This window comes from Heptranchias perlo, chromosome 9 (genome assembly GCF_035084215.1).
Source record: "Heptranchias perlo isolate sHepPer1 chromosome 9, sHepPer1.hap1, whole genome shotgun sequence".
Taxonomy (NCBI): Eukaryota; Metazoa; Chordata; class Chondrichthyes; order Hexanchiformes; family Hexanchidae; genus Heptranchias; species Heptranchias perlo.
In genome coordinates, this window is record NC_090333.1 from 49,245,818 (window position 1) to 49,271,517 (window position 25,700).

General features: G+C 41.9%; 1 protein-coding gene across 1 annotated transcript in view; it reads right to left on the reverse strand.

The window, feature by feature from the left end:
- sgip1a (SH3GL interacting endocytic adaptor 1a) overlaps positions 1-25,700 on the reverse strand; it is a 163,438-nt gene that overhangs the window by 94,691 nt on the left and 43,047 nt on the right. The window contains exons 2-4 of the mRNA XM_067990376.1: positions 22,134-22,197; positions 3,043-3,067; positions 761-817 (exon numbers count right to left, since the gene is read on the reverse strand). Coding sequence (XP_067846477.1) covers positions 761-817; positions 3,043-3,067; positions 22,134-22,197 — 146 coding nt within the window. The remainder of the gene's footprint in view (positions 1-760; positions 818-3,042; positions 3,068-22,133; positions 22,198-25,700) is intronic.

The window sequence follows — 25,700 nt, forward strand, 5'->3', positions numbered from 1 at the left end:
GGCGGTAAATTGACTAGCTTGATTTTAACTCCCCTAATGATGGGTTACCAGAAATCCTACTTCTGGACATTAGGCTCAATTGCTTTTTTGATATATATGATCAGACTTAGTTATATCAGAAAGGATCCACATTGAAAACTGCCATAATTCTGCCACATGGGCGACCAGGTCATAACATTTGCTGCAATTTGAACATTTACAAAATCATTATTTTCAAGGAGTTTATGTTATTTAGTGCACTGAGGTGTGTACAGTGTGTAAATTCTTTAGTGGATGAGATTGCTTTGATTACATATATAATTTAGATGCTGTAGGTAGTTACTTTGTTGATGTTGCTTTGGGCAATAAAACTCGTCATGGATGACTGTGGCTGTCTCCAGCTATGTAACAGTTAATCAGGGTCTAATGCAGTCCATTCCATGCAAACATCTGCATCTACTGTTAGAAAGGTTAAAAAAACTTTAAAATTCAACATAATAATTAGGATTATTATATAAAAGAAACAAATAATGATTTTGTAAATGTTCAAATTGCAGCAAATATTATGACCTGGTCACACATGCGGCAGAATTATGGCAGTTTTCAGCGCGGATCCTTTCCGATATAACTAAGTCTGACTGTATATATCAAAAAAACAATTGAGCCAATGGCATTTCCTCTTCAGTTTGAGAGATTTTTTTATAGAAAGATCATTGAAACCTTCCATGTAAAGCAGGGCATTTGAAAACAATGTTGCACTTGAAACAAGAATTTTACTTACATATCGCTCCCAGTCGATTTCTGCATAAAATCCATTTGGAGCACCGTTACTTTTCTTCTGTAAAAGGTTAGAAATCAAAAGGATATTACAAATGCTATTTATATTTAAATATTTTTTATTTTTTAAGAAGAGAAAATATATGTGACAAAACTGTACATATATTTTGTTCAGTGACTGTACAGTTTTGTCACACAGTACACATGGCAGAATATACTGGCACATTTAGGGTTGTCGGTATCATTGTACATACATGGGAAACTACACCTTATTTAGTGGTCAGGATAATTTGATGAGTCCCTGGGGTTTGCCTGAGCCATGACAACATCACGGATTCTGCCTAGCTGCAGGGTAGGGCCATTGTCCTTTGTGGGACACGGGGAAGGGTCATTAGCTTGTGGTCCCATTTTGACCATGGGAGTAAGTTTGGTTGTGTTGGCTGGTAGAAAAGGGTTCCGACCTGCCTATACCTCTCGGATTGAGTCTACACACTGTTCACTCTGATTGATATCAGTCTCACAGATATTTCACCCATGTTTGTTGTCGGAAGAGTTGTGTTTCATCACAGTGGGGGAATTCATCTTCTGGCAGCTAACAGTGACAGTTGTGCTAGCCTGCTCATTGCAGGTGAAGCTTGCTTTCCAATGAGCAGCACTGGCCTGAGTCTACAGAAATTGTAAGGCTCTTCATGTTCTCCATGGCTCCCCAGACTGGTTGAATGTGTACAGCAATTAACTCTTCTAGCCACAGTTCTTCCAGTAGTGATTCTCCAGAGAGGACTAGAATTTGAGAGTATCTGTATCTTATACATTCAGCTACAGCTGATGAGGGTCTGTTTCCCTCCTTTTTAAGCCATACACAAAGATGCTATTAGTAGGTACTTGAGAATTTTTCTTTTAACATTATGCTCTCCGGAAGGCAAATAGCAGGAAAATCATATTTATTCCTCATGATTGAGAGAGGAGCATATATATTACATTTTTTTTAAATGGCCCAACAAACCCACTCAGAGTTGAAAGTTCTGTATCACAACCTGCCTTTCACATTTATTCTCAAACCCTAGCCTCTTCAAAAGCATACCCAATTGTCCCTTGAACCCATATATACCGTCTGCTTCAATTTTTTGAGCTTATCAACAAGTCTATTATCCTATTTGGATCCATTCCTTTTCACTCCTAACTTCCTCATTTTTAGCATGCATCGCCAGTCACGGGATTATATATTCATATTAATATTCTGTTCTTAGAAACACTAAAATGATTGAGTTGTCGAATGGGATGAACATATTTGTACCATAAAAGATATAAATTAACAATGTTTAACAAACGTATTTAACACAGTCATGGTGACTGCTGTTAAATATTATTTGTTAATCAGTATTTTTCAAGTTCAGCATAATTGTAAGGTACAACACTTATTTTTTCCAACCCACTTTTGTCCTCTAGTTACACACCAATTGTAGCCGAGAGGATGACCTGTTCCCAGGTTTGTGCCAGAGATATCATGAAAGTGGCTACTAGGCCAATCTTAAATGAAGTTAAACACGGTTTAACATCAATGTAAATTAAGCATAAACAGTAATTTATCTGAAGATCAAGAAGATGACGACAGGAACAAATCAACAACATAGACACAACCTCAAAGCAAATAGCAATCATTAAGATTCATTCTGTCATTAATGATTTCACTTGATATTACTTAAAACGAGCGGGTGTTTTCAGTTCACTGGTGGTTTCCTTTATGTACACAAATATTCCACGTTGTTGTAAGTGAGTGAATTTTGTCATGGCTTTAACTGCTCCCGGTCAATAGTATGATACTGGAAAAAAGGACAGTTAAGTTTGTTTATTTAATTCACAGGTCTTTTACTGGGCGCCCTGGCTAACTTAGTGCAGGTCCTTACGTACTGGCTCAAATTTTCAGAGAAGTGTACGGAACTGCAAGCCACAGGACAATCCTGCATTTAGCCCTTAATATTTCTTCCTTAAAATAATATGCTTATTCTCCACTACCATTGCTGGGGGTGATCAGGCATTTTTAATCGAAAGTTTATATTGCAGAACATTTCCAGTGGAAGCAATTCTGCAATCTAATGAGACTGTTGGTGCTCAGAACTTGGGGTGAATTCTGAGCATGAACAGCAATACGGAAACAAACTGCACCTATTGTACTATGAATGGCAGTGAGTTAGTAATATAAGCTTTGTTAAAATAATATTGGTCTGATCAAGTATTTGTTTAACCTGCACATTAATCAGTCAATAATTCAATTTTCTGCATACTTACACTTCCATCTCGGTCTGGTGAACCCCTGTATGGAAACAGAGAACATTGTTTTTTTAACAAGAACTGTCATTTCCAAAATAGAATTAATTATGATTGATACACAGGACAACTTTAAACTAAATTAGCATTCTTCTGTATTTATACCAATGGCTATTACCAGCAGCATCAACAGGCTTCTGCCTTCAGGTATACTTAGTAATTAGTAGATTTCTGGCCATTCATTTGTGCAGAAAAGCTGAGTATTTGACAACTTCACATATGTATTTTAAACAGATTATTTTTGTAATTATTTACATTAGGCAAAGCCAGTTATCTTTCAGCGATTGAAATTAAGAAATTAGGCGATGCAATGGGTTAGGACAGTCCTTTCATCCTCTCAGACCTAGGTTGGTTCCAGACTAGAACAATGGAATTAAATTCTTTCCCCTCTGCTAACTGCAAAATTCCCAGCTGAAATGAGTTTGGCACAGTCTCACCCCAGGTCCTAGTGGGTGTGGTTCCCAGGACCTTTAAATAAGCACAAACTGCACTAAAAGCTTTACTTACTTTTTATTTTTTTTGTGTAGAATTTAATGACTGCCAATCATGTGATTTTGTTGTGAATGATTTTATGAAACCTCAGTTAGCAGGAACAAAAGAAACCAGTCAACTACACCCCTCTTGTAATAGTAACTCCTTTCACACGTTCCCAGTAGTTAAACAGCCATTTAACAAGTATAACAGATGAAAAGTTCTTATTCAGCTCTGACAGTGCAATACTTTTGTGCAATGGCTTCACATAATTGGAGAAAAAGTTGATTTACCTATAGACTCAGTCTTCACAAAAAGTAAGTACAGACCTGGGTACTCTCCCAGTTTATTATTGCTTGAATAATAAGAGTCTAAATGGGGTAGAGGAGCAAAGGGATCTGGGGGTACAGATACACAAATCACTAAAAGTAGCGACGCAGGTTAATGGGGCCATAAAAAGGGCAAACCAAGCACTGGGGTTCATTTCTAGAAGGATAGAATTACAAAGCAGAGAAGTTATGTTAAATCTGTAGAGAACCTGAGTTAGACCACACTTGGAGTACCGCGCACAGTTCTGGTCTCCATATTATAAAAAGGATATAAAGGCATTGGAGAAGGTGCAAAAAAGATTCACAAGGCTGATACCAGAACTGAGAGGATATACTTATCGGGAAAGACTAAACAGGCTGGGGCTTTTTTCTCTATAAAAGCAAAGACTGAGGGGTAACCTGATGATGGAGGTCTTTAAGATAAGGAAAGGATTTGATAGAGTAGACGTAGAGAAAATGTTTTCACTCGTGGGGAGTCCAAAACTAGAGATCATCAATACAAGATAGTCACTAATAAATCGAACAGGGAACTCAGGAGAAACATCTTTACCCAGAGTGGTAAGAATGTGGAACAATGGAGAAAGGAATAAAAGGGTATGCTGATAGGGTTAGATAAGTAGAGAGGGAGGAGGCTCGTGTGGAGCATAAACGCTGGTATAGACCAGTTGGGCCGAATGGCCTGTTTCTGTGCTGTAGACTCAATGTAAAGCGATGCCACTCCTCCGGCAGCAGCACATACTCTATTTATCACTCTCACGCACTGACTACCATATTCACATCCTTCTCCTGTAAGCCCGTGTTTAGTTGTATTTTTTCAGCTGAATCTGAAGTGAGGGTTCATGATTAGTTATTAAATATAAGTGGTAGAAATAAAATAACATCAGTGCAACCTGTAGTAAGGCTGCTCTGTGGGATGGCGGCCCACCACCTCTCCCAGCATGATCTTCATTTGCTGTCGGGGTCTTTTACCAGGACCCAATGGCCATGCACCGAGTCTGTCTTCCTCAGTCTCCAGACAGAGAGGTGAGGGCTGATGCTTTGCTGAATGATCAAGATGTATGGTCTGTAGCCCCTGGGGAATCATCCTGTGCAAAATGCAGACCACCAAAGCAACAATTCTTTCCACTCTCCTCTCCCCAGCCTGGCTGGCTGGCAGAAACCAATCGGGGGCAATTAAAATGGAGTCCACGGTGTCCCACTACAACATTTTGAATTTTCAGAAAAATCTAATTCCAGTTGTATGTTTGTGTGAGGTTGTCTCCATAATTAAGAGGTATTTTCAGACCCTGTTTATATTGCATTTCAGTTTGGTACTGAATACCACCCCTCCTTCCTGATATGAAAGGTGATTTTGAAGTATAAAAAGTGATGGTTCAAGGCTCATTCCTTGCTGTGGAACGACAATTCCAGCTCCAGCACTGATCATCACTAGTGTCTCTGCCTGGAAAGTGCACGGTGTGTTTGAACATTAAATAAGGAAAGCATCAAGTTTGGTTGTGATGTCTGTCATAGCTGAATAGCTTTCAAACACCCACTATCTTGGCTAATGCCACTTGGATGAAATACTGCGAGCTGCCAGCACTTTCCCACTGTAACGCCGCATGAGTCACTGATCATACTGCTGGAGAAATAATGAGGAATACATATTGCACAGACCTTACACATGCATGACACCTGCATCACAGCAGAAAATGAGCACACACCAAATCTTGAATTCTCTGCAGCTCTCCACAACCCTCAGTGCCAAAGATAAGCCAGCAGCTTAAAAATCTTATTGCAAGAAGTACTTCAGTGCAGGTTCTGGGAAAGGTCAGATCAGGGAGAGAGATAATAGCCATAATCCAATCTCTATATTTTCTTGACATTCATAAACCACTCAAGCTCCAATTCTGTGGTTTATGGCATCATCAGAATTCTTTGGTTTGTTTACAGCCTTATAATTTCCTGCAAAGCATCTATTATTCTCCAAACATAAACGATTGAGGTGACGACATTGACCAAAGGGGCATTTAAGCACATTTGGTACCATCAACATTTTGTTATTTACTTCCTATCAAACATCAACGATTCTCATTAACACAAGAAGTTTCTTCCAAACTTGTCTCCTATGATTTTTGTGATTACATAGAAGACTGAGGTGCTGGTTTAATATAACTCCTCCATCATATCATACTTTCAATATTTCCTTTATATAGAATAGCCACAAACTAAAAATTTACTAGAAAATGGGTATATTTCATGAACGGCATATTTTGTACTTGTGCCCCTTGAGTAAGTTTACATTTTCCCCCACTAATAATACATTGAACTGGTGTCTAGGGAGGAGCCTCTTGACTCTGACAAGACCAAAGATACCCATGTCGGCCTTTGCATACAAGACAAGAATGAGATGAATGTAAAAGCACCCCTGCACTTCCCTCTGTGGTTTCAGCCAGAAAGATTGATATTAGCAAAAGTGATGCCCGAACAGCTGGTGCCACTGAAGTGCTTCCACTTAAAAATACTTAGGAAGTTCCCCAGATCACTCTTTAAAACACTGAATTTGAGCATTTCTTTGCTGCCTGACAAATAAGAGCAATTTGCTCCACAGTATTAAGTACAATATTGCATTTACTTTGTGGGAGGACAAACCATGTGCATTTGATTACTGGCAGCTGGCTTATTAACACTGTGCATCACCTGGGACAATGTTAGCAAGTATTTGTACCTGTTAGTGATTGCAATAAAAATGATTTCATGTGACTGTTATGATTTGTGAATATATCAAAGTTGTTTTTATTGTGACTATAACCCATTTTCCAGTTTATGTAACCAGACCTCAAAGAGTTCAAGTATTAATTGTACCCCATGCACCGTGAAGACCCTACGTGAAAAGAATTTGAGCAACTCAGTTCCTAGTGCATGGGTTTTCAAACTGAGGTCTATGGATCCTAGGGGGTCTGATTAGTCTAGAAGGCCCGTGGAGAGATTCCAGGGGGTCAACGATATCATCGGATTTCTGTCTATCCGTGGTTGAGCACACCGAAAATCCTGTATTCTATATTTTCCTGTACTTGTTGATTTACTACCACATTATTTCTGTTGTATACTGAAACAAATGGCTGTTTTGCAATTATAGCATTGTTCTGCTTTGGTGGTTGACACCGTCTTTTGGAAGATAGGACAGCCCAATACCCTCCCCCAACACCAAAAAAAGTTTGAAAATTACATCCCTAATGAGCATAGGCCCGAGGCATAAAACCGCTTCTAATTTTGCACTAATTGGCATGAACTGACAATCTCACTCAGAGAGGCCACGGGAATCGTGATGTGAAAAATGCAAAAATGTCAAACTGGTGCAGCTGGGCATGCTGTTCTGAGACTGGGGACTGGGGTGGAGATACATTGTTGGGTAGAATATTGGGCACTTTATTGTACATCCCTCTCCTGGCTACTCAAAACGGAAATTAATTCAATTTTCCAGCACAGATATCACTCCACTTAATGAGCACAAAATTAACATATCAAAAAGAAATTGGTACATTATGTGCTATAAAATGATAGAATATAATGAAGTTAAATTGATTGAATGCTACCAGTCTTCAGATTGGCACAAAGTAGATTGATTTGATCATAGAACACAATACATTGGTAAATAGCAGATGGAACTTCATTAAATCTCACAGCAAAGCAGAAAGCTTTACTGCAATGGTAACAGTGCATTTTGCTTGCGGGTAAACGTCAAAAGGATACTGACTTCATTTTTAAAAAATCTGGCTAATCTACTCGGAAGATATTATGGAATGCTTTGCGAGATGGAATAGTTGAGGTAAAGGCCATTGCATAGTTTAAGGGTTGAGTAGTTCAATTTTGAACCAGAGAAAAATACAAGGTTAGAGAGAGCATGGGGCAGTTACATTAGTTTTGGATTGCTCTAGCAAACAGCAAGCACAGACAAAATGTGCCAATTGGCTTCCTTCTGTGCTGTAAACTCCTACAGTTCTATGGTCTGGAACTTCAGTCCACCTATTTCACCTTCTGGAGGAAAGTTCTGCATAATCCCCGATCACCAAAAAAGTAATGAGACTGAACTCCACAATATTCCAAAGGAATGTTGTGCAGATCTTAACTTCAGTTTCATCGCCTGTTCAACTACTTGTTTTCACAGGTCTGGGTTATTCTTGAGCGGTTAGCTTTTTGGGACTGCATCGTCTTGCTCAAAGCTGTTGGTCATCTTTTGTTTGTTTTCTAGATTGGCAATATATGCATGGGGGGGGGTGCGGAGGGGGGCAGGGGGCAATGCTGAGTCCCATGGGTGGGGGATGGGGGGAGGATTGGCTGCTGTCTACAAAGGCAGCAATGCTACTGGCCATTGTAAGTTTCACTGGAAGCAAATGTTGCTATCCTTTCTAGCCTCTACGTGGCTCAGCCTGAGAATAGGTCAATGGTGCTTGCAACGAAAAGGCTGATTTTAATTTTCGGCAGTGGCAGAAAACAGGTGGTAGTGGATCAGCCATCCGTTATACATCCTGCTGGGTTTTCCTTTCCATTGGAGTCGGGGCAGGCGGCCAATCTGCTACCACCTGTTTTCTGCCACTGCCAAGAGTTAAAATCAGGCCTCAAGTCTTTTGACAAGGTCCCACATGGCAGATTAGTCAAAAAAGTAAAGGCCCATGGGATCCAAGGGAATATGGCAAATTGGATCCAAAATTGGCTCAGTGGCAGGAAGCAAAGGGTAATGGTCGACATGTGTTTTTGAGACTGGAAGGCTGTTTCCAGTGAGGTGCCACAGGGCTCGGTACTAGGTCCTTTGCTTTTTGTGGTATACATTAACGATTTGGACTTAAACATAAGGGGCATGATTAAGAAATTTGCGGATGACACAAAGATAGGCCATGTGGTTGATAGTGAGGAGGAATGCTGTAGACTGCAGGAAGATATCAATGGACTGGTCAGATGGGCAGAAAAGTGGCAAATGGAGTTCAATCTGGAGTAGTGTGAGGTAATGCATTCGGGGAGAGCAAACAAGGCAAGGGAATACACAATAAATGGGAGGATACTGAGAGGTGTAGAGGAAGTGAGGGACCTTGGAGTGCATGTCCACAAATCCCTGAAGGTAGCAGGACAGGTAAATAAGGTGGTTAAGAAGGCATATGGAATGCTTGCCTTTATTAGCCGAGGCATAGAATATAAAAGCAGGGATGTTATGCTGGAACTGTATAAAACACTAGTTAGGCCATAGCTTGAGTACTGCGCACAGTTCTGGTCACCACATTACAGGAAGGATGTAATTGCACTGGAGAGGTACAGAGGAGATTTATGAGAATGTTGCCTGGACTTGAGAATTTTAGCTATGATGACAGATTGGAGAGGCTGGGGTTGTTTTCCTTGGAACAGAGGAGGCTGAGGGGAGATTTGATTGAGGTGTACAAAATTATGAGGGGCTTAGATAGAGTGGATAGGAAGGACCTATTTCCCTTAGCGGAGGGGTCAATAACCCGGGGGCGTAGATTTAAAGTGATTGGTAGAAGGATTAGAGCAGAAATGAGGAAGATTTTTTTCACCCAGAGGGTGGTGGGGTCTGGAACTCACTGCCTGAAAGGGTGGTAGAGGCAGAAACCCTCAACTCAGTTAAAAAAATACCTGGATGTGCACCTGAAGAGCCGTGATCTGCAGGGCTACGGACCAAATGCGGGAAAGTGGGATTAGGCTGGGTGGCTCGTTTTTCAGCCAGCGTGGACACAATGAGCCGAATGGCCTCCTCCTTCTGTGCTGTAAATTTTCTATGATTCTAAGTCTTTCTTTTTTTAAAACTGAATAGCTAAGTTGAATTGTAAAGTTCAGGGCACTACCAGGGTTGGAAAGAGTAAAAAAAAATCTCAATCTCACTAGTTAAAATCCTGGAAACTTCCATAATCCCATGTAATAAAAACAGAATTAAATTATTAATGCTAATTATGAACAAATGGAACTGCAGAATGTGATACCCAAAGCAATGATAACATTCCCAAATCCCATGCAATAAAAGCTGAATTTGACTACTTGGTCACAGTAAAACAGTGGCCCTGAAATTAGGTTAATTAAAAAAAAATAAAGTCTTTGTTAAAAATTAAAAATGATTATCTAATCTCTACTTCTTGATTTATCTTATCCCTCTTCCTACTTTCATCAAACTTGGCAATGTCCTGGATTTGGTCCTCGACCTAGGTTATTAATTTGAAAAAAGGTATTTCTCCAATAAAAATAAAATTTGGGTGTCACCTCCTGGGAGCATGTCATTAAATATTGCAATAATTGCACAGCGATGAGATAAAAGTATGTTCCAGTGCTAGTAATAGTCGTGTAAATTGCTCGGTTGCCATGGCCGGTGGTATTGGTTTGGAAGGGGTGCTTAGGACTCAAAAATTGGTTGGACATCTATTTTGTTGGGCAGAGATCCATCATTGTTAAGTTTGTGCTGGCCTGAAAGGCTGGCCTAAGATGCTTTTGCTCAAAATGAGCGCTTCATTTAAATATAATAATCAATTAATATAACATGCATACCCCGTTTCCACATTTTCTTGCCATGGATGCGCTGACTGACAGGTTCATTCTGGGCTGACAGGAAGTCAGCATTTAAAAAGGGACCATCTGCTTTTTGAATTCCAGCATATACGGAAGTGAACTTTATCTTTGGGCTTGTCAGTGATTTATTGGGAATAGGCATTCCAATGGTTGTTCGTCTCTTTGTGTTATTTGAAGGATGAAGAAAGGTACAAAAGAAAGGATGTGAGTTAGGTTCACTTAAACCAGAGGTGTACTGCCCACACCTGCCTTTACCCACAGTTATTTTTGCAGAACCAGCCGCACATACTTAGGAATGTCTGAGAAAAATTGTGTTTGCTGTCAGCAGAGAGGCAATAACAGAACCGTGCCTCTGTTTGAAACTAAACTGCAAACAACCTCCATCATGTGGAAGGTATTGCCAATGGGCAGTGAATATCATCACAACCTTGCACTTCTTTGTTTCAGGCTCATTCTAAGCTACCACAGGAGACATCAGCAACATCAGTCAATCTACACGTCACAGGTGTATTAAGCTGGGGCCCGATGAATTGTTCACCAAGGCAAAGAATCTCATCACTTTCTCCATGGAAAACCAGCAGCAGAACAAGGGGACAATGGAATTATTTTCATTTCACAGGATTCCTCAAAGTCCAGGATGTTACTGATGATATCCAGGTGGATCTATGTGCCCTACACAAAATGCCTTCATGAACTGCAAATGATATCACACCAAAAATATGCAGGTGGTCAGTGAAAATCTAAACAACATCATGCAAGTGAATTGTGCTTTCCAGGCAGCAGTCAGGATGCCTTCATTTAAAGGCACTCCTCTGTGCCAGGTTTAGTTGATGGAGAAAGAAGACTTCAAGAATGGTTCCTAGGAAACCTAGGTTACTGTCTTCAACCTTGGCTCCTAATACCATTAAAACAGCCATGAACAGCAGCTAGTTCAAAATACAATGAGGCCCATGAAGCCAACAGGATCATTATCAAATGCACTCTAAACATCAGCAGTATTCCATATCCATTGATAGATCAACAAATGGTTTACAATACAGTCCCATCAAGGACTCCAAGATCATTGTGATCTGCTGTATGCTGCACAACCTTCCCATCCAGAGAGGCACAGCCATGGAGCAGGAGAAGGGTCTACCCTAACAGGAGCAGAGCAAGATGATGGTGATGAGCCAGAGATATTCCTGTTGAACCATCTTTGCAGGTAGCAAGAGCCATATGGCAGGCTGTCATTGATGACCCCTTTATCTAAGTGCCCTATCCACTTAATGCATTAACAGTCCTTTCATGTACACAATGCAGGTCCTTTGCTAGGTCATTAGGTGGTCCTGTAAGTGCTTGTGGTATGTCTGATGATACAGTGACTGACTGTTCCTGATTACTTTGTGCTATATCTTCTGTCATTTGAGGTTGGGGGCCAGATGTGGCCTCACCCTGAGAGGCAGCATCCATCATCCATACCTACATCCAAACATGCCCATAATCTGACCAATCCCTCATGTCCACTGATCTGCATGTGAGTAGATTTTATTGAGTTTGTATTTACATAGACTGTTGAGTCAAGCGTGTTAATCTAAATCTTCTAATCATTCAACAGCTGAATGAAGGACATTCATAGAATGATAAAAAGTTATGGCACAGAAGGAGGCCATTCAGCCCATCGTGTCCGTGCCAGCCGAAAAAGAGCTGTTTGGCTTAATCCCACTTTCCAGCACTTGGTCCGTAGCCCTGTAGATTATGGCACTTCAAGTGCTCATCCAAGTACTTTTTAAATGAGTTGAGGGTTTCTGCCTCTACCACCCTTTCAGGCAGTGAGCTCCAGACCCCCACCATCCTCTGGGTGAAAAAAATTCTCCTCAGCTCCCCTATAATCTTTCTACCAATTACTTTAAATCTATGCCCCCTGGTCACTGACCCCTCTGCTAAGGGAACTAAGTCCTCTCTATCCACTCTATCTAGTCTGTCATAATTTAAAAAACCTCAATTAAATCTCCCCTCAGCCTCCTTCGTTCCAAAGAAAACAACCCCAGCTTATCCAATCCTTTTTCATAGCTAAAATTCTCCAGCCCTGGCAACATCCACATAAATCTCCTCTGTACCCTCTCTAGTGCAATCACATCTTTCCTGTAATGAGCTGACCAGAACTGTACGCAATACTCAAGCTGTGGCCTAACCAATGTTTTACACAGTTTGAGCATAACCTCCCTGCTCTTATATTCTATGCTTCGGCTAATAAAGAAAGTATCCCGTATGCCTTTTGAACCATCTTATCTACCTGTCCTGCTATCTTCAGGGATCTGTGGACATGCACTCCAATGTCCCTCACTTCCTCTACACCTTTCAGTATCCTCCCATTTATTGTCTACTCCCTTGCCTTGTTTGCCCTCCCCAAATGCATTACCTCACATTTCTCTGGATTGAATTCCATTTGCCACTTTTCTGCCCACCTGACCATCCATTGATATCTTCCTGCAGTCTACAGCTTTCCTCCTCACTTACCACACGGTCAATTTTTGTATCATCTGCAAACTTCTTGATCAAGACCCCCCCCCCCCCCACCCCACATTCAAGTCCAAATCATTAATATGTACTACAAAAAGCAAAGGACCCAGTACTGAGCCTTGCGGAACCCCACTGGAAACAGCCTTCCAGTCGCAAAAACACCCATCAACCATAACCCTTTGCTTCTTGCCACTGAGCCAATTTTGGATCCAACTTGCCACTTTCCCTTTGAACCCATGGGCTTGTACTTTTTTGGCCAGTCTTCCATGTGGGACCTTGACAAAAGCCTTGCTAAAATCCATGCACACTACATCAAACTCATTAACCCTCCTTGTTACCTGCTCAAAAAATCCAGTCAAGTTAGTCAGATACGACCTTCCCTTAACAAATCCATGCTGACTGTCCTTGATTAATCCGTGCCTTTCTAAATGACGATTTATGCTGTCTCTCAGAATTGTGTGAGTTCATTACTTGCCGATGGTTGCGAGCTGCAAGTATGCGGCCTACATCTTCCAACTGGCCAAGGCAGCAATGGGGGGGGGGGGGGGGCGGGGAGGGTGGAAGGAATAATGAATGCCCCACTTATTGTCATTTGCAACACACCTGATCATTCCACAGCTGAAGCAATTGAGCTTTATCTACAGATGGCATGAAAGTTCAAAACCTGGGGCTGGACTATTGGAGCTGTCACTACATTGCATTGGCCATGTTTGAAGCTTGTCCTTGCCACCTAGTACGTCATCTGGAGGTGACATCTAGGTTTCTTAGAGGAATTGTTCAAATGGGAGTACCTCGAGCTAAAATGGTGGCTCGGTGGATTAAACATAGTGAGAAAGACTCTAGGGGAAGGACGTACCATCCGTGGCTAACTAAGGAAGTTAAAGATAGTGTCAAATTGAAAGAAAAAGCATACAATTCCACGAAGACTAGTGGCAGGTCAGAAGATTGGACAGAATATAAAAACAACAAAGAATGACTAAAAGAATAATAGAGGGAGAAATTAGAGTACGAGAGAAAGCTAGCTAGAAATATAAAAACAGATCGTAAAAGTTTCCACAAGTATTTAAAAAGGAAAAGACTAAGTAAAGTGAGCGTTGGTCCTCTAGAGAGTGTCTGGGGAATTAATAATAGAGAACAAGGAAATGGTGGATGAATTGAACAGACATTTTGGGTCCGTCTTCACTGTAGAGGATACAAATAACATGCCAGAAATAATTGTGAATCAAGAGGTGAAAGGGAGGGAGGAACTTAAAACATTTACAATCACCAGGGAAAGGGTTCTGAAAAAATTATTAGAACTAAAAGCTGACAAGTCCCCAGGTCCTGACGGACTTCATCCCAGGGTCTTAAAAGAAGTGGCCGCAGAGATAATAGATGCATTGGTATTAATTTTCCAAAATTCCCTAGATTTCGGAAGGGTTCCATCAGATTGGAAAATACCGAATGTAACTCCTCTATTCAAGAAAGGAGGGAGACAGAAAGCAGGAAATTACAGGCCAGTTAGCTTAACGTCTGTCATAGGGAAAATGCTAGAATCTATTATTAAGGAGGTTATAGCAGGGCATTTAGAAAATCTCAATGCAATCAGGCAGAGTCAACACGGCTTTGTGAAAGGGAAATCGTGTTTGACTAATTTATTAGAGTTCCTTGAGGAAGTAACAAGCAATGTGGATAAAGGGGTTCCTGTAGATGTGGTGTACTTGGATTTCCAGAAGGCTTTTGACAAGGTGCCACATCGAAGACTACTACACAAAATAAGAGCTCATGGGGTAGGGGTAACATATTAGCATGGATAAAGGATTGGTTAGCTAACAGGAAACAGAGAGTAGGCATCAATGGGTCATTTTCAGGTTGGCAAGATGTAACGAGTGGAGTGCCACAGGAATCAGTGCTTGGACCTCAACTATTTACAATCTATATCAATGACTTGGATGAAGGGACTGAATGTATGGTTGCTAAATTTGCTGATGACACAAAGGTAGGTAGGAAAGTAAATTGTGAAAAGGACATAAGGAGTCTGCAAAGGGATAGAGATAGGTTAAGTGAGTGAGCAAAAATTTGGCAGATGGAGTATAATGTGAGAAAATGTGAACTTGTCCACTTTGGCAGGAGGAATAGAAAAGCAGTATATTATTTAAAGGGAGAGAGACTGCAGAACTCTCAGGTACAGAGGGATCTGGGTGTCCTAGTACATGAATCACAAAAAGTTAGTATGCAGGTACAGCATGTGATTAGGAAGACAAATGGAATGTTGTCATTTATTGCAAGGGGAATGGAATATAAAAATAGAGATGTTTTGCTACAGTTGTACAGGGCATTGGTGATACCACATCTAGACTACTGTGTACAGTTTTGGTCTCCTTATTTAAGAAAGGACATAATTTCTTTAGAGGCGGTTCAGAGAAGGTTCACTTGACTGATTCCTGGGATGAGGGGGTTATCTTATGAGGAAAGGTTGGACAAGTTGGGCCTGTATACATTAGAGTTTAGAAGAATGAGAGGTGATCTAATTGAAACATACAAGATCCTGAGGGGACTAGAAGGGGTAGATGCTGAGTGGATGTTTCCCCTTGTGGGAGAGACTAGAACTAGGGGCCAAAGTTTAAAAATAAGGGGTCTCCCATTTAAGACAGAGATGAGGAGAATTTTTTTTCTCTCAGAGGGTCGTGAGTCTGTGGAACTCCCTTCCCCAGAGAGTGGTGGAGGCAGGGTCATTGAATATTTTTAAGGCTGAGTTACATTTCACCATCACCTTCTCAAGGGCAATTAGGGATGGGCAATAAATGCTGGCCTCGCCAGCGATGCCCACGTCCCATGAATGAATAAAAAAAGATAGATTCCTGATTAACAAGGGAATCAAAGGTTATAGTCGGTAGACGGGAAAGTAGGGTTGAGGTCACAATCAGATCAGCCATGATCTTATCAAATGGCAGAGCAGGCTCGAGGGGCCGAATCATAGAATCATAGAAGTTACAACATGGAAACAGGCCCTTCGGCCCAACATGTCCGTGTCGCCCAGTTTATACCACTAAGCTAGTCCCAATTGCCTGCACTTGGCCCATATCCCTCTATACCCATCTTACCCATGTAACTGTCCAAATGCTTTTTAAAAGACAAAATTGTACCCGCCTCTACTACTGCCTCTGGCAGCTCGTTCCAGACACTCACCACCCTTTGAGTGAAAAAATTGCCCCTCTGGACCCTTTTGTATCTCTCCCCTCTCACCTTAAATCTATGCCCCCTCGTTATAGACTCCCCTACCTTTGGGAAAAGATTTTGACTATCGACCTTATCTATGCCCCTCATTATTTTATAGACTTCTATAAGATCACCCCTTAACCTCCTACTCTCCAGGGAAAAAAAGTCCCAGTCTGTCTAACCTCTCCCTGTAAGTCAAACCATCAAGTCCCGGTAGCATCCTAGTAAATCTTTTCTGCACTCTTTCTAGTTTAATAATATCCTTTCTATAATAGGGTGACCAGAACTGTACACAGTACTCCAAGTGTGGCCTCACCAATGCCCTGTACAACTTCAACAAGACATCCCAACTCCTGCATTCAATGTTCTGACCAATGAAACCAAGCATGCCGAATGCCTTCTTCACCACCCTATCCACCTGTGACTCCACTTTCAAGGAGCTATGAACCTGTACTCCTAGATCTCTTTGTTCTATAACTCTCCCCAACGCCCTACCATTAACGGAGTAGGTCCTGGCCCGATTCGATCTACCAAAATGCATCACCTCACATTTATCTAAATTAAACTCCATCTGCCATTCATCGGCCCACTGGCCCAGTTGATCAAGATCCCGTTGCAATCCCAGATAACCTTCTTCACTGTCCACAATGCCACCAATCTTGGTGTCATCTGCAAACTTACTAACCATGCCTCCTAAATTCTCATCCAAATCATTAATATAAATAATGGCCCACTCCTGCTCTTAATTCGAATGTTCGTATGAAGGAAAGTGACTGCACAGTTTTACCTACATTATAAAATGACCAGGACTGCATTAATGCACAGACCTACAGGGCCCAAGCCCAAGGCCCCAGCCAAATATGGGGCCTACAGTAAAACTCACCATAATGCAGAGAAACTGCATACAACCACTGGATCAGTTTCATTCAAGCGTCGTATACTGTGTTACGATTTGCTTTATTATTAATTCAGTGTTTAAATATTCTATGGGACTATTTTTTCATGCATTTACCTGCAGGTTTGATGGATTGGGGTGGGGGTAGGTGAGTTATGTGGGGGTGTGTGAAGAGGGCCCCCAAGAATTCCTAATCCAGCTCTGACAGTGACAAATCACAAGCTTACAAAAATAGTGAACTTAGACATTTTGAATTATAAACATGCTGAGTATACAGCATCTTCAATTACTTTAAATTACTTGTTTGTATTTTGCACTGAATAGCAAAACCTGTGTAGGCTTGAAAATTCGAGGTTGGTGAACTTTTATTTCAAAGCAACCTCAGTAAATTGCAAAGGAATGAGTAAGCTTCAGCAACAGTCTTATTAAAGGTTTCCCCTCCTGACTTACAGATAAAATACATTGATTAAAGAAATGAAAGAACCATTTTGAAATTCAAGTCAGTAAATGCTCTGAATTAAATAAGCAGCTCACATGAATTGAAGGGAAGGGGTTTAAAGGTTCACACCATTTCTTGCTAATGGAAAGTTCCAGAAAGCGTGTAGGCATATTTGTGGAGGGTGTCTTTGAGGTGCTGCTGCATACAGTGAGACAAAGGATGGCCTCCCTTGTTGGTACTCAAGGGCATCCTACCCAGAAAAGAGTCATCTGAAACACCTGGCAGAAAATAGAGGGCAGGGTGATTGGTTTCTGCAAATGTGGAAGAAGGTGGCAGACGTGAGGAAAGGAGCTTAAACGATGCTCTCTAGCAATTCTTGTAGCAAGTATACGTTCCAAGTGTGCACTCCACTGTGGGGCATGTTAGAGAGTGAAGGGTTAATAATCAAACTGAACTGTATAAACTATAACAGGAAAGATGGACCAGTGGGTTGCCTGGAAACACAAGGAGAGGTGAAACATGAAACATGAACAAAGAAGTTCTGTTCCACTCCAGGGGCATGATTTTGACTCTGAACCGGGAAGGGGGGTCAAATTGCAGACAGGAAACCCGTACTTCCGGGTTTCCCGGATGTCCTTATGATTTTGGGGAGTCTCTGCAGGTAGGCTTGTTGGGCCTTGGGGAAGCACTCCTGCTCCTCCGGGCCCACAACCTGTGCCAGGAAGGCACCTACCTGTGACTCTCGGGCCTTCTCGCCTCCTTTTACAAGGTGTGAAAGAGAAGGCCCAGGAATCCCGGCCCCCCGGGGTTGAAATCGGAAACTGGGAGAATGGAGGCCCAAAGCCTCCTTAAAAGGTTTTAAAGCCCAACCTGCCTCCTGGGAGTGGGTTGGTCACCCGACCCTCGTCTCGCCCCAGTGAAAACCAGAAATGGGCGGGTTGGAGGAGCGGGTCTGAAATGGTTTCAATTTTGAATGCCCCCACCCCACCCCCGCCTTCAGCCCACCCATTTTTCACTGTTAAAACCGTGCCCCAGATGTCTCCTTATCATCTGGAAGGAATGCCTGTGTAAGGAGATACATGATTGGAATAACATCGACCATTAGTGATTAACGTATAACTTTAGTGATTAGTGTAATAAATTTAGGCAGAGGGATCAGTTGACCGGAGTATAGAATGGATGTCTGTTACAATTTAGGTAAATAAACTGTCCTTGGGAAGGTCTGGAGAATAGATAAATCATGAAGTCTTGTCTGTTAAATGTACCTTTGAAGTAGGCCACTAGGATATATAAGGAGGGTTTTCCAGGGTTAGTTAGGTGGCTGGAGAGAGAGAAACCCAATACCACTCTCTTACTGTGTAGATTGATCACCTATGCTGCATGAATAAAGTCTGTTCCGTATATTCAACTGTGTTGTGAAAATCTTACTCGAAGTGTGTTGCTGAGAGCCATAGAGGAAGGAGGTTTACTCAACATCACAAAGTGTGTCCTTAGATCCTATTATTCTTGTACTATTTACCCATCCAAAGCTGTTGTGACATGATCGTCATTTGAATGCTTATCATGCATGGCTACACAGCATCACGGTGCAAGTACAGGATTCGACTTATAGTTGAAACTGTTGTCACACTGAAGTCTTAATGGTACTTCACAGAGCAAATCCTGATAACACACCCTTGCTGTGTGATGTATGCTCAGTTACTGATGCACAGGAAGGACAGCAGAATGGCCACACGGATCACCATCATTGATCCTCTGTACTTTGTGAAATGAAGCAGGGTGGTGAAATTGGGCAGCCCTGTCATGCTGCTGTTGCTATTCAGTGGGAAAGGAGATGAAAGCACTGGCCATGCCGAACAATCCTTGATATATGGGCAGCAGATTGGCTGATACTGCAGATGATCCCTATACTAGCCTGCAAAGAGAAGGATGTGTAACTGTTGCAGAAGGATGTGATCTTGACTGCCACCAGCATTGCCATTCCTATGGTGGAGTTTGGCTGCAGGTGTTATTACAGCAGAAAGCACAGCTCTGCAACCGCCTCCAAGCTGAGATAAAGCCTACAAAGGCAGTTCCACTCAGTCATTGTGAAGTAGATGCCACATTGTCTGCAGAGAGGGTTGGTGGAGTAATGGTGGATGCATACAATCTGGCTGTCATTTACCTGACATCCCTGGGAAGCCTTCTTTGTTTTTGAGCAAGAAAACCTGTGGTGCATGCTCTGAAAACAAACCCCATAGATACAGAAAAATGGTCTGTGTACATTTCTACCTTCCTTCACCTTCACTGAGTTAAGAGGCACAATAAGTTATGTTGATAGAAGCAGGAAGTTACAAAGGGACTTAGACAGATTAAGTGAATGGGCAAAACTGTGACAGATGGAGTTCAATGTGGGGAAGTGTGAGGTCATCCATTTTGAGTCCAAGAAAGACATATCAGAATATTTTCTTAATGGTGAGAAACTAGGAGCTGAGGAGGAGGAAAGGGATTTAGGTGTCCATGTAAACAAATTACTAAAATCTAGTATACAGGTACAAAACGTAATCAAAAAGATTAATGGAATGTTGACCTTTATCTCAAGGGGGTTGGAATATAAAAGTGAGGACGTGATGCTTCAGTTGTACAGAGCCTCGGTCAAACCCCATCTGGAGTATTACGTTCACTTTTAGGGACCACATCTCAGTAAGGATATGAACCCCTTCGATGGTGTACAGTTCAGATTCACCAGAATGACACCAGGGCTTAAAGGGTTAAATTATGAGGAGATTTTTCATAAACTTGGCTTATATTCCTTTGAGTTTAGAAAGTTAAGGGGTGATCTAATTTAGGTTTTTAAAATGATAAAAGCATTTGAGTAGATATGGACATTTCCTCTGGCTGGGGAATAAAGTACAAGGGGGCATAATCTTAAAATTAGAGCTAGGCCATTCAGAATTGAAATCAGGAAGCACTTTTTCACACAAAAGGAAGTGGAAATCTGGAACTCGCTCCCCCAAAAAGCTGTGGAAGCTGAATCAAGACTGAGGTAGATAGATTTTTATTAGGTATGGTTATCAAGGGATCAAAGGCGGTAAATGGAGTTAAGATACAGATCAGCCATGATCTATTTGAATGGTGGAACAGGCTCGAGGGGCTGAATGGCCTACACTGTTCCTATATGCAATAATGTTGCTGGTCTTTAACACCTACTCTCAATGGACAGACTTAACATTTGGGTGGACTTAACATTTGGCAGGATCTCCGCCTGAAACACATAAAATCGAGGGCTGCATCGCAATGTCCTTATTAATATATGTTATGAATGTCACATAATGGGATAGATTTTCCCTCGGAGTGGATTTTGTTCTTGAGGGGGGACCTGTGTGGCAGCGGCCCAGGTTGTTTTTGTGGAGCCCAGAGAAGTATTCCTGCTCCTCCCGGCCCCATACAAGTAAATAAACACTTACCATTGGTCTCCTCTTAGGCTGGACTGCCAGCTGAAACTGTGCGGAGTGTGCACTGCACACGCTCCATCCAGTTGAGTCCTAAAATGGTCATTGGAGTCCTATGTACATCATAGCACTTCGATTTGTATGTTAAGAAATCCTACTGCTTGAACCAGGCAAGTGCTCCAACTGCACAGCTGTAGGGTTGTGAATCTTTGGAATTCTCTACCCCAGAGGGCTGTGGATGCTCAGTCGTTGAGTATATTCCAGACTGAGATTGATAGATTTTTGGACACTCAACAAATCAAGGGATATGGGGATAGGGTGGGAAAGTGGAGTTGAGGTAGAAGATCAGCCATGATCTTATTGAATGGCGGTGTAGGCTCGAGGGGTCGTATGGCCTTCTTCTGCTCCTATTTCTTATGTTTTTATGTAGGCCCTTGGGAATATAGTGTCAGTCACACTGTTGGTGGGAATGGAGTGGTAAGCAATACTTTATTATTATCAGGGTGGGACAACCCTGTTTCCACTGGACAGGAAGCGTCAACATTTCCACCAGTGAGTGAGAGCTAAGAACCCTGGGAGCCAATGCTACTAGGAAAGTTGTGCAGTCTGCATTACAAGCAGGAACCCATGAGATTCATACATCCCAATTGTCCAATCCCCACTCACTCATTTTAATGATGACAGGACCATTCCTGCTGAATGTAAAATCTACCTTGTCTATCTTAATTAATTTGGGTGACAGAGCTGGATAAATTGTCCCATAATTCTAATTGCTACAAAGAGCTGGTTACATGCTCTGAACCGCTGCCTACTGGCAGCCTAGAAGCAGACATGTGTAACACTGATTCTACTGTAACATCATGGATTTCAGCTTCAGTGAATACATTAACAGCAACAACTTCTATTTTTATAGCACCTTTAATGTAGAAAAATGAAGGAAACTGCCCATAATCACTGTCCCCATTCATGATGCCAATGTGCAACTTTATGATATTACTGTAGTAAAATCTGTAAGTAGGCTGCCTCTAGTCACAGTGTAAAACAGGGTAAGAAGAGGTGACTGAAAGACACTGGTAAATGTACAGATATTTCCCTTTATAACATTTCATATTCACTAGACTATCTCCCCTTTAACTGATTGGAACAATTGTCCACTGACAGACGAACCCAGCAATGACACCTTGATTATCCCACACAGATCAAATAAACCTTGCAGAAGAAAATTGTTATTTAGACCGAACACTTACGTCGAATCAGTGTCTTTTTCTTTCTTCCGTATACCAAAAGCCTTTCTTGTACGCTTTTTCAATCCTGTTGAGATAAAAATAAAGTAGCTTAGTCTGAGTTTAAAGATGAATCAAATATCAGAAGTAGGTAGGGCTAGAATGGATAAAGTCTTCATGTTGGAAAGATCAATGGGAGTTTGGTTTTTCAGTCAAAGCAAAAGAGCAACATCTAGTGAGAATGTGCTGTAAAAACTCAAAGTCTGGTTCATTGATCATACACGTCATAGGTCAGATTGATGGATGCAAATACTGAAGAGTTTGGTCAGAAAAAGCAATTGTGCCCATGAGATTATTTATATGGTTACTTGCTTCCGGAAACTAAAAAAGGACTCTTTTTTTTTAATCTTTACAATCTTTTGCAAAATCACCAGCTCCAATCTAGCTCCTTGCCCAAGTGACCATTTTTATTCTAGACAGTGAGTGTTGGCAATCTATTTGGCTGTGGGGCCATTACCGCCAAGTTCAATCTGCCCTCACACATTCACTGGATAATGATTAGGAGTGGGAAACCTAACATTTTTCCCCCCTCACTCGCCCAGGGGAATAAGGCTAATGGTGGCATCCTTACTACCATTTTGGCTGTGACCAGCGCACAAATTAGGTCTTGGGCCCTTCTAGATCCACAATGGGCAACGGGCTTACTAACTGGGCCTTAAGGAGACCAAGTAGATTGTTCTTGCAATTAGTGTACTACTAAATTAATTTGACAATTCACTTTTTATAGGCCATATTTTTCTCTTTTGCAAATAAAGTTTGTGTCCTTATTTATTGCTTGTTACAGGCCCAAAGCAAAATGGTCCTGTGCAATTTTGCTGCTGATGACTTCATGCAATCTCAATCTATTATAGGAACAAAAGAAAACTGACAAACCGGAACGCCCCTGCAGTAATGTTCCTTTCACACCTTGAGCACCGAGATCAGCACTGAGCCATATAAACGACAAATATTTAGCTGATTTAGCTGTGAACCATTCAACATTTTTGAAAAAGACACATTGAAAATCAAAGAAAGCACATTTCAATAATTAGGATATGAAAGGCCTAACTGACTGCCTTTTTGAGAATAGTAATGAACTATTTGAGACATGGGGGCGATGGCCCATAATTTACAGCGGAGTATGGCGAAGAGCATTTCAGTACACCACGTCCTTGGTTGATGGATCAACAGGGAGTAGATACAGAAGTAGTATTATGACTTAAAGGGAACATGAAATGAGGCAAGAATATCACCATCTTAAAATAAAGTTGAAGAACATAATGTGGATACTGAATTGAAAAGTGGGACTTACTATACATACATAATAATAAGAAAAACAATATTCACATAGAAGTGTTAACTTGCATTGATATAGTGCCTTTATTGTAGAACAAACATCCCAAGGTGCTTCACAAAGGCATAATTAGCCAAAAATGGACACGAAGATAAAGGAGGAGATATTAACAGGAGTGACCAAAAGATTGGTCAAAGAGGTGGATTTATAGAAAAGCCTTAAAGGAGAAGAATGTGATGGTGAAGCAAAGGGTTTAGGGGGGAAATTCCAGTGTATGGGGCCAAGACAGGTGAAGGCGTAGGCGGCAATACTGGGGCAAAGGGAGGGGCTCAACAACCCAGAGTTAGAGGAAGGGAGGATTTGGTGGGGGGGGGGGGAGGGGGGTTGTGGGGCTAGAGGAAGTGGAGCATGAAGGGATTTAAACATGAGAATGATTATTTTTAAATTGGAGGTGTTGAGGGATTGGGTGCTGATGTAGATCAACAAGAACAGGGGGTGATGGATGAGCGGGACTTGATGTGGGATGGGAAATGAGCAGCAGTGTTTTGGATGAGCTGAAGTTTATGGAGGGTGGGGGGTGGGAGGCTGGCCAAGAGAGCATTGTAATAGTCACATCTAGCAGTGATAAAGGCATGGATGAGGGTTTCAGCGGCAGATGGGCTGAGGCAGGGGCGGAGACAGGTGATATTACAGATGTAAAAGTAGGCGGTCTTTATGATGGAGAATATATGGGGCTGGAAGTTCAGCTCAGGGTTGAATCGACTACTGAGATTGTGAACAGTCTGGTTCTGCCTCAGACAATGACCGGGGAAGGAGATGGAATCAGTGCCAATGGTACGGAGTTTGTAACTGGGGCCTAGATGATGGCTTCAGTCTTCTCAATGTTTAACTGCAGGAAAATGTTTTTTATTCATTCTCAGGATGTAGGCGTCGCTGGCAAGGCCTGCACTTATTGCCCATCCCTAGTTGCCTTTGAGATGGTGGTGGTGAGCTGCCTTCTTGTACCGCTGCAGACCGTGTGGTGAAGAGGCTCCCACAATGTTGTTAGGTAGGGAGTTCCAGGATTTTGACCCAGCGACGATGAAGGGAATGGTGATATATGTGTGATTTGGAGGGGAACTTAGAGGTGATGCTGTTCCCATGCACCTGCTGCCCTTGCCCTTCTAGGTGGTGGAGGTGCGGATTTGGGAGATGTTGCCAAAGAAGCCTTGGTGAGTTGCGAATTGTGGCTCATCGAAGGCTGGTTATAGGACAAGCAGTGGACAGCACAGAGGCAGTTGGGAGGTCGAGAGAGGTGGTGGAGACGTACAACTGGGTGTTGTCAGTGTACTTGTGCGCTGACCCAATGTCTGTGGATGAAGTCGCCAAGGGGCAGCATGTTAATAATATTTAGCAAGGAATGCAGTACTATTCAGCACACAAAGAAAGAATGGTAGAATTAATACAGGAGGTGCTTCTGGAAGGCACTTGTCCTCGGTAGTTGGAGGATAATGTAAACCAACTGGTATGTATCATATTAATCATTTGTTCTATGCTTTGCACCATGTATTAAACCAACATTTTTCATACTTACTGTGCACAAGTGTTTGTGCAATGAAATCATAATACCGAAACAGATAAGTGTTCTTAGGAACTAATACTGTCTCATTCGCACTCTTTGCAGAGCAGAGAATCCAGTGCTCAACCATAGAGGAACATTCACCTTACAATTGTCATCACCCACATTTGCAGAAAGCATTGTACCAGATACAGACACTGTGCATTTATTACTGAGTGAAGAGGATCAGGTAGCACCTGTGTGAAGCACAGGTCACTGGTGTTGAAGGTTTAGAAGAGGCTCTGAGGGCAGCAGATACAATGTAAAGGTTCGGCCGACTGAATGCCCTTTGTGAGTTGCCTTGGGATACAGACCTCAGAGGCACTATTTTCCGACAGAAGATGTTACAATACATATGGAGTAGACCTCTTTGCTCCAAGTACACAATAGTGCAAGAGATGGGTGAACAATTGCCTGCACTAAAGTCTGACATTTAGCAGGGTGCAAGGCCAGTGGCAGCCTTTATAAAGCAAGCCATAAATGTAACAATAGGAATGTCTCATGAATGTTCAACACTGTTGTCATGGATACCTTGATGTCCAAGATCCAAGAAGCAGTGAAGGCTGGCTTTGACTCACTTGTACAATGCTAACTATCAAACATCAGGGAGGAATTTAAAGACTTCAGAGAGGGCCACTAGTCTCACTTAGACAGGTCAGTG